This window comes from Taudactylus pleione, unplaced genomic scaffold, assembly GCF_031769625.1.
Source record: "Taudactylus pleione unplaced genomic scaffold, aTauple2 ptg000116l, whole genome shotgun sequence".
Taxonomy (NCBI): Eukaryota; Metazoa; Chordata; class Amphibia; order Anura; family Myobatrachidae; genus Taudactylus; species Taudactylus pleione.
Window position 1 is genome coordinate 25,971 of NW_028284518.1, and position 12,561 is coordinate 38,531.

A 12,561-nucleotide genomic window follows, 5' to 3' on the forward strand; every position below is an offset into this window, starting at 1 on the left:
AACACTTTATCGCATTTGCTCAGGTTTGGCTTCACAAACTACCGCGCAGTTACAGATGTGCCCTCACACACCTAACCTCAATACACTATGCGACCCGAGACATCGGGTGCGAATGAGCCACCAGGTCCTGTGCGACTCTACTAGGGCCGAGCGTTGGGTGCACCGAGAGGGGCAGCTTGGTGCGACTGAAGCAAAGACAAGTGAGGACACATCTGTACTTCAGATAAGCCTTTATTCAACATATTCTAAAGTTACGTGCAGATTTATATGTATATTCTGCTGTATTGTATTTGAATGACATGGGGCACTATTGGCGCTCCCTTGTTATTATTGTGTAGATGTTGAAGTATAGGTCCTCTGGCTGAAACAGATTGCAACAAGGTTGAGCTGCAAATAACTATTTCACATCAATTTGGATTGTTCAGAATTCATTGATTTGAAATACTGTACATATATACGTGTGTGTGTGTGTGTGTAGAGATAATAGGCACGTTAGGGCATTGGGGAGAGGAAAATATCTTCCTTTAATAATAATTTAACTATTGCCCAAACGATAACTGTATATGTGAAATGGTGTCTGTAAATGTGAAGTCATTGAGGGCAGGTAATATGAATGCTTTTCTTTTCGGATTTTCATTTGCATGTTAATCACTCAGGAAGGTCTAGTGTAATTTTATCAAAATGTCCATCCCTTATGGAAGAGTTTCCCAAACTCCACCTTTACAGTCCATGCTTTAAGGATATCCATGCTTGAGTCCAGATAAAATGCGGCTGGAAATGGTATACACAGTATACTTCAGATTGGCCCCTATTCTACATATTCTAAAATTACATGCAGCATTTTATATACTGCTGGGATTGTATTTGTATAAATATATACACGTGTGTGTGTGTGTGTGTGTGTGTGTGTGTGTGTGTGTGTGTGTGTGTGTGTGTGTGTGTGTGTGTGTGTGTGTGTGTGTGTGTGTGTGTGTGTGTAAAATAAATAAATACAAGGGTTGTTCAAAATGTAATGCCTAAATGCTCACAACTCAAATTTTATTATAGATACAGATTAGAAAATTTGCGGTAAAATACGTTGAAGTCTTAGTAACAAAATGACTCTACTCAAAAAATTCACCATCTGCCCTCAATCATTTTCTCCACCTCTCAACCCAAGCTGTGAATCCACTTTGGAAAAATTCCAGTTGTTGGTGTTTGACCCAGGAACGTATGGCGTTTTTAACAACCTATGTCTTCAAAATGTTGACCCCAGCGACAGTATTTGAAAGGGCCAAGCAGATGAAAGTCAGAAGGGGCCAAATCAAGACTGTATGGTGGATGTGGCATTATTGCCCACCCTATTTTGGCAGTGGGCGCAGATGTTGCCATCAAAGTGTGAGGTCTGGCATTGTTGTGGTGTAAGATGACACGTGACAGTCGAATTGTTTCAAATAAATGTTGAATATTATTCCAGAGTTATGAGCATTTAGGCATTACTTTTTGAACAACCCTCGTGTGTGTGTGTGTGTGTGTGTGTGTATATATATATATATATATATACATATATATATACATACATACTGTGTGGGTGTGTGTACTCTCTCCTCTTATTTTCTCCAAGATGTGGAGATGTGCTTTGTAACAAATGCTCTCCTTTCAATACAGTAATTAGCCAGTTCTTCCAATGGGAGAGATTGAACCGGAGGCCGGAGAAACACACTGGGATGAAGGATTATTTGGGAGTCCCACTGGGGAGTCTCCACACTTATAACCCCTTTCAGATAAGCCGCAAAATGCCTGATTATTGCACGTAAACGCGCAGCAAACCGTGTTTTGCTTAGTCTGAAAGGGTCCTTAAAAAAAACAGACCACCATTTCAACCCGGGTAGTTACAAGGGTTGAACCCGGGAATTGGAATTGGCAGCATATCTTCTGTCCCGGGAATTGGAATTGGCAGCATATCTTCTGTACATGGAGCACTGATCAACATCTATATCTGGCTAATTACTGTATTGAGAGGAGAGTATATGTTAAAGATTACCTCTTGCTGAGACATGGGTAGGAGAGAGTATACACACACAAATCTAAATTGGGGGAATGTATCCTCATTTAGAATTACTATTTGGGAGAGAACAATATTTTGACAGTTTATTCTGTATATCTATGATATATGTTATTAACCATTGCTGGAGAGTAATATTTATTACCAGTTATTTATATAGCGCACACATATTCCGCAGCGCTTTACAGAGAATATTTGGCTATTCACACCAGTTCCTGCCCCAGTGGAGCTTAAAATCTATACTCTCTACACATGCACAGACACAATACACACTAGGGTTAATATTTGTTGGAGGCCAATGAACCTACCAGTATATTTTTGGAGAGTGGGAGGTAACCGGGGCACCCTGAGGACGCAATCACAGGGAGAAAATACAAACTCCACACAGTTCAGGCCATAGTGGGAAACAAACCCATGACCTCAGTGCTGTGAGGCAGTAATGCTGACCATTACACCTCTGTGGTGATACTCATTATCTACGAGTGCAAATTCATTTCTAAAATATTTATAGCCACAGTAGATTAATAACCCATGGAGGAATCGGTGTGGATTGATTCATTTAGGTTGTAGTACCAGCTTTTCCATGTACATATTGAGACATTCTTTAATTTTTCGAAACCGCATTGTTTTACTCATAGCACCTTAACTAGTAATTTATTATTATTATTATATAGGCTGTCTGTTTGCTGCTTATAATATTATTCCCTGCTCTGTTGATGAGGATTATTGTTTATTATTTGTTCATTTTGCCAAGTGTGGTGTATATTTCATGATTACAGTTTTAGATTTTTAGGAATATATATTTACAGTAGGGATGTGCAGGCTCGGTTCTACTCGGTTCCGTTCGTTTTTTTTTACCGAATCTTATTGGCTATCCAAAACTCGTGACAGCTGAAACCCAATAAGATTCGGGAAAAAAACCCGAACGGAACCGAGTAGAACCGAGCCTGCACATCCCTAATTTACAGTGTAATAACTTGGATTATCTATGATTCTACATTGTTTTGAAATTCTCCTTAATACTCATTATAAAACTATCCCCATTTGATAGTCCCTTCTCTTGTGTATAATAGGGTCAGAAATGTCTTTTAGTTCATTTTATGTCTGCTTGGTATTGACAACAAGCGTTATGAGTTGTTCACAGTATGTGAGCCCTGCATGTATTACATGCCCACCACCAGGGATCCTCTATAATAGTTCCTTGTATTTTCTTACAGGAAGGAGCTTGAAAACATTAAAGGTAAATTATTTTGTTCTATCTATATTTACAATGTCTTTGTATAAACATGTCTATAAATGTCAGATTAGCTGTCCTGCATTAAAGATTGCTTAATGCGACAATGGTCACATCGATTGTACATACAAACACAATTACAAAGTCTGCTAAGTAAGAACTAATTGTTTTGTTTTTTTTTCCCATTTTTATACTTATGTCTGTCCCTTATCTAATCTATTGATTACCTGTCTGAAAGTGGCTGGACTCTAACTGTTAATTGATATTATATAGGTTTATCAGTTCAGTTATGTAAATACTGACATATGACATAGGCATGCTTATTGCAGGAAATGTACTACATGTCTGTGTATTCTAACTTTAAGATCTGGTTACCTTTTATATCCTAAAATATCTAAAGACTGTCTATAGACAACCATTATGGCGGTCACAACAAGCTTTTTGCAAGCATAGCATGTTCCCTTGATATCCTGATTCTACTGTTATGGTAAACTTGTGCTGTTATAACATGCCCATACTGAACATGCACAGATAGTTGGTAGAGGCATTGTAACATATGAACTAAAATATGGAACTGCAGTTGGAGTACCCAAGTGGTTATATGATCACGGCTGTAAAATAATTAGAGCAAGAGAATGGCTTAAAGCAGTGTTTATCAAACTCTCATTGCACCCTAACAGTGTGTGTTTTCCATGTATAATTAGTGCCACCTGTAGATCTATTGTGTTAGACAATTAACACACCTGTGCTCCAGCTAGATGATTTGGAAAACATGCACTGTTAGGGTTCTATGAGCATCGGGTTTAAGAAACACTGGTTTATAGCATGGATGACTAGTTTATGAAGGAAAATGGCAACTCCTATTGCCGATGTTGACCGAAAAACACTAGGTCATCTGCATAGTCCTTCTAACTTTTATGAACAGTTCTAGACTTTAAAGATTTGTCCCTAATTTCAATATAAACAAGTGACACAATCAATGTCTCTTATTCTGTACATTGGATTATTTCCCACTACCCATTCTCATTCTTTCAATTTATAATTTAATAAATCAAAAAGGTGATAAATTACAATGCAACAAACATGCACAATAAGTATATTTAATAATAATCATTGTCATAATTGGTGTTGTAGATTAAAATTGGACATATTGCTTGATCCAGTGTTGAAATTTATATATATTTTTTTAATTAAAAGATCATCAAGTAATTTTATAACAGTGCTGCAATGATAATGTACAGATGTGTTAATGGCATCCAAAAAACAGAATAGTGCTGGTACATTGTGCTATTATCGGAAATTTTAAGTTGCTGCAGGATAAGAAAGCAAAGGGTATGGGGGCACTGCTCATTGGAGAGCGTCCTTTCTAATTGGAAGAGTATACAGCTGAAACAAGTGAGATTATGACAGTTGTGATGGTGTATAAGTCTGGGTACTTAGTATAGGTCGATGTAATGTAAGCTCTAATAAATGGGTTTTTAACAGAGGTCTTACTGTAGGTCTTTCTTCACTCAAATAATGCACTACATGTGGTTCAAAGGACTTTAAAATACTGTGTGTTTTAAAACTGCACTACCACCTACATGTTCTATTAAACCTACCTCCTCCCTCCACTAGCTGGAGCCCTAAGTAACTACTCTGTGCAACGGCTTTTACTGAGGCTTTTTTTTTTCTCCTCCTCTGATTTTTCTCACAGCTCTTAGTGAAATGTAAATACATTGCAGCTTGTGATTGGTTCCATAGCTTCCATTTTAGAGTGGCAAACTGCAATTGGTTTGACGGAATTGATTTTCCTGGGTTGAATTTGTGAGAATAGTCATGGAACCCAGGACCAACTGCTGTACCGGGCATCACTCTAGACTAGAGTTTCCCAAACTCAGTCCTCAAGGCACCCTATCCATTCTTGACCCCAGGTGATTTAATTAGTACAACAAAATAAACCCTAGCGCAAACCTAAGCCACCAACTTATGTATGTCCACCGAATTTAAATAGATGCAGCTCCCAGCTTGGCAATACTGTTTTGCCAAATGCACCAAAGAACGAACAAAATAGGTAAAGAGATATTCACCCAGGGAGGGCAATTAATACATTTATTAAAATATACAATTGAACATATAATTAATTTTTAAATACAGAGAGAAAAATACGCATACATAAATAAAATCTGTATATCTCCGGTACTCTTAAGCTGGCCACACACTAGACCAACTTACATCCAACCAGCCAACTTGTTGATTGGTTGGAATGAAAATCTGGTAAGGTATGAAAGCAAATGACAATCAGCAATTTGCTCCCAAACGCTGGAAAATGGACAAAAACTGTTGTTTGAACAAATTGTTTAGATCAAACATTTAACAAACTTGTCTGACCGACCATTTTCATCTGTTTTCTGGCATTTAGGAGCAAATTGCTGATCATCATTTACTCCCATCCGTTACCAGATTTTCATTCCAACCAATCAACTACTTGGCTGGTTGGACAGATAATCTTTAGATGTGTGGCCTGCTTAAGTTGATGAAAATAAATATAAAAACATAAGTCCATAAAGTGAATGGTGAGTAAAGCGCCTATATCCTTAATTTCACTCCGCTGTTGGGAACAAGAAATTGGTCATACTGCCGAAAGTTCAGACTCATCAATATAAGGTGCAAAGTGCTGTATTGTTAACAAGCTTGTTAATATGTCCTGTAGCACTTGTCGGAATGTAGAGGGAGGGAGCTTGACTTCACTGTAATTATTAGTCTCTATGCTATGTTCGACCTCCAAATTAAAGGCTGTCAGTACGGGGAGGAAGAGTGGCGGACCACATGCATAATGGACCTGGCACTATTCTCAACCTCGTGCAGTCTCGTATAATGCAACCAGCCGGAAAGAGGTGAGGGGTGATCAAATCCTCTCTTACCCTCCTATTAAAAGCTGGCGTTCTTGTATTATGCAGACACTGCAGTCCCAGTGTGGTAGGTATAGTGCTTGGTCTCAGTGTTTTAATGGACAAATCAAGGTACCAGATGCTGGAATCCTGGAGGGTAGTTGTCCTAACCGGTTTCTCTGCCAATAGTCTTGGGCAGTTTCATCAGAGGATGAGAACGCAGGCTTTTAAAAGGAGGGTAAGAGAGGATTTGATCACCCCTCACCTCTTTCCGGCTGATTGCATGATACGAGATCGCGTGGATCCGCCCCTAAACGCTGGTAATGTGCCTGGCCACGCCCCTCTATACAGGCCCCGCCCCCCTGCTACACCGATCTGGCTGCTTCCTCCCGGATGAAGCAGCCAGGATGTAGGCAAGTATGGTTCAATTGTATATTTTAATGCATTAATTGTGCTACCTGGGTGAATTTCTCTCTTTACCTATCTTGTGCGACTTAATTAGTACATCTGTCAATTTGATTTAGCCACCTGTGCTCAGCTATGGTATCTCTAAACCTGAACTGTTGGGGTGCCTTGAGGACTACGTTTGGGAACCTCTGCTCTAGACACATTACATGCTTTAAGGGAGAGATTTATCATAGCTTGGAGAGAGATACAGAGGAGAGAGATAAGGTACCAACCAATCTGCTTCTAGGCTGTGTTTAGAAAATATACCCTTAATAGGAGAGATTTATTAAAGCTTGGAGAGAGATAAAGTGGAGAGTGATAAAGTACCAACCAATCAGCTTCTGTAATTTTTCAAACACAGCCTAGAAGCAGATTGGTTGGTACTTTATCACTCTCCACTTTATCTCTCTCCAAGCTTTAATAAATCTCTCCTATTAGGGGTATATTTTCTAAAGTGTGGGCTTTTAGAAGTGGAGATGTTGACCATAGCAACCAATCAGATTCTACTTAACATTTAACTAGCACCTTCTAGAAGATAATAGCTAGATTCTGAGTGGTTGCTATGGGCAACATCTACACTTCTAAAAATCCGCACTTCAGTAAATATTCCCCTTAGTGCCCCAAGAAATGACATTTAAAATGCTATCAACTAGCTCACTTCTTTGCAGCTGTCTTTTTTTGATTCATGTTTGGACACTTTGTTTAAAATATGTGATGGACTAAATTTTTCAAATATACACAGACAACCTGGAGTTTGATGTCTTTAACCATTAGGAGAGAGCTGATTGTAACCTCTTCTAAGTAGTCATTGTTTGCATGGAGTTAAAACTTGCATGCTCCATATAAATGTGATTTTTTTTTTTTTTTTTACATGGTGCTGTAAATGAATGTGGTATTTGTGTTTAATGTACATATCAAGAACTGTTTTGAACAATAAATGCACAGATTGTTCTTACCTGTGGTTCTGTCTGCATTGTTAGTCACCTTTTTGAGCATTTAGCAACAGTACATACTGTATGGGCCATTCTGCTCAGTTTAGAAACTATTTGTGAGTGATTGTACTGCATTGTGATAGAGTAATGCTTTCTCTAAAATCTTCTCTCATTAATACCATAGGGATAACTGTTTAATTATGAGGAATAGCAGTGTACCTCCAGTAACTACAGATTTGTTCAGGCTGGTTTGCAGTCACATGATCTGCTGTCATCTGAAACCAACATTTGCTGAGTTATTGGGGCAGCCATTTCTTGCTGTCAGATAGCCAGACCTCTTATAATGGTTCTGCAAAATATTTGGATGCAAAATACTGCACATTTTTACTTGCTGAATTTGGCTAAGTGTTCCCAGTTCTACCCCAACCTCACTTGTGTCCTCTTTCTAACTATATTCATACACTATAAATTCCATGAAATGCAAATTTGCATTCCACTGAAAATCATTGTATGGACAGAACGTTGTAGCTATGTGAAGTGGCCTGTTCTGCCCTGATTCTCCATTTATATGAAATATTGGCGCAACTTGGCTAATGTCTGGCAGTTAGTGACCTCACAAAGACCTGTTTTGTACTGGTATATATTTCACTAATATATTTAAGTGTTAATTGTTGAGCAGTGTGTCTATAGTTGCTATGTGTTATCTATTGATTTATGTTTATTTCTCCAAGCTTCACATATGCATTTTTGAATTTTCCTTAAATAGAAGAGTACTTAAGGATATATCTGTATGCTATAATTACGCTGAGCACTGAAGCACCAAACCTAATCAGATGGTAGGACGAAGAAACATGTTCCGTGATTCATGAATGATGATTCATGATATTGTACTGTAATTGTCATTGATCTAAAAAGCAGTCCGCAACGGATTGTGATGATAGACTAAAGAAACCTGTTATTATGTGTATAATCCTCATACTTTACTACCTCCATGGAAAGACACTGTTTAGCAATAATGACCAACTTCAGTTCCCCCGGGATCACCAGAAACCACTTGAACGACTTTTAAGCTAAAGTAAATCATATAGGTTTGCAGATTCATTATGAATGCTGTGTATTCTTTTAACATTATCAAACAAACAAATTTGGCAGTATGCCATGGTACATTTGAGAATTACTTTATAAGACACAGCAATGCTGTATAAAATGTTAGTGCAAATAATGCCTGGGCTCGTTTTGTAGCAATGTTGTTTAGTTAACCTGTGTAATAGACGCAGGTTTGGTATTGCAAAACTTAATTTTGTTACCCTCTCTGCAGGTGTAATACAGCCAAGTTACAGGCACCAGTGATGTCTTTAGTGTTTCTAGTAGATGTGTTTTCGTAATGAGCTATTTGTTAGTTTGCTGTTGGCACTGATTAACACTGCCAGATTTACTTACCCCTGTTAAGGCTGCATTTTGTAAAGATATAGTATAGAGCCAGACAAGGTTTTGCAGAAGCTACTAGAAAAGGTATTTCTAGTGTCACCATAAATAAGACACATTTCTTATTCATATATTAGCTGTGTAACATATATTACCGGTATTTAAAAAAAATTAGAGATCCCACAGCTTATGCGAGCATTCATGATGATGGTCGCGATGGTCAAGACCATCGCGACCATCGGGCTTGCGACGAGACCCTGCGGTAGGGTCTCGGTGACCGCAAGCGCTGGAGTGATTTTGGCTCTATCAGACCCAGACCCGGACCCAGACGGTAGGCGTTCTCATGGGAACGCCTCCGTCTGGCAGTCACGCCCACCAAAGGGGGCGTGCTGTCACTCAACATCGACAGCACGCCCCCTTTGGTGTGAGACCCGGAGCGACAGCTTGGCTGTCGCTATCTGGGTCTCGTGCATGCGCACGATGGAGCTCCCTCCGTCGTGCGCATGCTCACTAGGGCACCATCGACCCGCTCAGCGTTCGCGAGCGGGTCTGAATCAGGCCCTTAATTCCCAGATATGATAAAGAGGTTGTCTTCAATATGTAATTAAACTTCTTTTGAAGTGTAGATTATTTTGAAATATTAATAGACAGTACCTCAGACATAGTAGTGTTTAATTTATAAAAGGAAGCCACACTCTACTGCAGGGGTTCCCAACCACAGTCCTCAAGGCACACTAACAGTCCAGGTTTTAAGGATAGCCATACTTGAGCACAGGTGTCTTAATTAGTACCTTAGTTATTTTGATTTAACCATCTGTGCTCAAGCATGAATATCACTAAAACCTGGACTGTTAGTGTGCCTTGATGACCGAGGTTGGGAAACACTGCTCCACTGTCTCATGAAAGCATTTAAGGCCGATAGTGAGGTCTCTGGACCGGTCACAAACAACAGGACGTCATCCGCAAACAATCACGTTTTATGGGAGATATTATCAGAAAAGATATAGTGGAATTTATAGGAGAGGCGGATCTTCTGAGCAAGAGGTTGTGTCCATAACAAACATGAGGGCAGAACGGGACACCCCTGGCGAGTTCCATTGGTGATGGAGAAAGTATTAGATAGGAATCTGTTACAGCTAAAGGACCTTTGTACAAAGCTAATATTGAACTCAAAATGGCACTCTGGAAGCCAATTTGAGTTAGAAGTTGGTGCATATAGTGCCAGTGGAGCCTGTTGAAAGTTGTTATCTGCATCTGGTCTTTATCTAGACGTCAACCTTTTACTGTCTATCTTTTATACTAAAACTCTTAACAAGGAATTGATGGAGTCAGATGTGGTTTTCCAGAGTATGGGAATCATTTTTGTAAATTGTACAATTTATCATAGTATGAAGAGAGTGCATTGTCTAGATCTAGGAGATTGTGGCACTTTTTACTTTGGTTATCCACGAGGTATTTACCGTATATACTCGAGTATAAGTCGACCCGAATATAAGCCGAGGTACCTAATTTTACCACAAAAAACTGGGAAAACTTATTGACTCGAGTATAAGCCTAGGGTGGGAAATGCAGCAGCTACTGGTAGTAATCCCTCCCCTGGTACTGCCCCCAGTAGTAATATTCCCCCTCTGGTAGTGCCCCCAGTAGTAATACCCCCCCTGGTAGTGCCTCCAGTAGTAATACCCCCTGGTAGTGCCTCCAGTAGTAATACCCCCCTGGTAGTGCCCCCAGTATCAATATCCCTTACTGGTAGTGCCCCCAGTATTAATCCCCCCCCTTGGTACTGCCCCAGTAGTAATCCCCCCCTTGGTACTGCCCCCAGTAGTAATACCCCCCTGGTAGTGCCCCCAGTAGTAATACCCCCCCTGTTAGTGCCCCCAGTAGCAATATCCCTCCCTGGTAGTGCCCCCAGTATTACTCCCCCCCCTGGTACTGCCCCATTAGTAATCCCCCCCGGTACTGCCCCCAGTAGTAATATTCCCCCTCTGGTAGTGCCCCCAGTAGTAATACCTCCTCTGGTAGTGCCCCCAGTAGTAATACCCCCCTGGTAGTGCCCCCAGTAGTAATACCCCCCTGGTAGTGCCCCCAGTAGCAATATCCCTCCCTGGTAGTGCCCCCAGTATTAATCCCCCCCTGGTACTGCCCCAGTATTAATCCCCCCCTGGTACTGCCCCAGTAGTAATCCCCCCCCTGGTACTGCCCCCAGTAGTAATACCCCCCCTGGTAGTGCCCCCAGTATTAATTCCTCCCTGGTACTGCCCCAGTAGTAATCCCACCCCTGGTACTGCCCCCAGTAGTAATACCCCCCTGGTAGTGCCCCCAGTAGTAATAACCCCCCTGGTAGTGCCCCCAGTAGAGAGATGTAAAATAAAAAAAAAAAAACACTTACCTGAAACCCCGCTCCTGGTCCCGACGCTGCTACCGGATCCTCCGGCCGCTTTGCATTATGGGAGAGACGTCGTCATGACGATGTCTCTCCCATTACCCACTGCGGGAGCCGGAAGATGGCTCCCGCAGTGGGAGCAGCAGCAGCCGATGAGAGTCTGACAGACTCTCATCGGCTGCTGATTACAACAAACACACAACAGCCTCTGGCTCCGGCGGCTGTGTGTTTGGCAGTGTGTAGTGCTGACCGAACTCCGTCCGGTCAGCGCTACACACGCGGTGCAGCTGTGTCACAGAGACACAGTCTGCACCGCGACCCGCATGGTACGCTACACAGCTGCGTACCATGCGGGCATCACTCGAGTATAAGCCGAGGGGGTGCTTTTTCAGCACAAAAAATGTGCTGAAAAACTCGGCTTATACTCGAGTATATACAGTCATTTTGTTTCCCGCATGGCGTCCTCAGCCCTACTCCCAGCAGAATAACATTTTTGTCTGTCTGTTGAGAGCTGAGAATTACATGTTGCTTTTGACTCTGTGTTTCTAACAGGTCCAGTTTGGTTTCCAAGTTTGCCTGAGTTAACGTAATGAAAAGATTATTGCTATACCGTCCTCCAGCGCCGGAGATATTCCTCTTTTTCCTGCTATTCTGTGTGGCTGAGTAGGCTATAAGCGCCTTCAGCAGGGTCTGCCTCCTGCCTGTTCTCATCACCTACCTCTCTTGCACACCTGCCACACATCCTCCTTGGGCTCTCTGCCCCTGGACCCCAAACATCTGTTTTTTTTTTTTTCAGATGAACTAGACCGGTCATTTGCGCCCACGCTGACCGTTACAGGTTTTAGCTGACTCTGTACACTTTAATTGCACAAATTGCGTCAGTGGCTGTGTGGAGGTTTGTAATGCTATTTGTACTGTACTATTTTACCTTGTATTGCCTTTTGTTTTCCCTCTGTACGGCGCTGCAGAACACTTGTGGTGCCCTATAAATAAAATTTTATAATAATCCCCCTTCTCTACTTGGGCTGCATGAGTAAGGGTATCCTATTGGATGCTGCCCAGATATCCCCTATTGCCTGAGTTTTAATTATTTACTTAACAGATAGAAGTCTTAATCCAAAGAACATAATGTATATTCCCTTTTATACTCTTTCTCATTTTATACTCTTTTATAAAGCAGACTTGTTCCTCATATGCTCGAATGTAGAAACTGCTGTTTGTAATCT

The 12,561-nt window shown here is 41.0% G+C and overlaps 1 protein-coding gene across 1 annotated transcript in view; it reads left to right on the plus strand.

Moving 5' to 3' along the window:
- Positions 1-12,561, plus strand: part of LOC148524711 (dysbindin-like) — a 108,657-nt gene that overhangs the window by 21,635 nt on the left and 74,461 nt on the right. Inside the window, exon 3 of the mRNA XM_088471629.1 lies at positions 3,262-3,284. Coding sequence (XP_088327755.1) covers positions 3,262-3,284 — 23 coding nt within the window. The remainder of the gene's footprint in view (positions 1-3,261; positions 3,285-12,561) is intronic.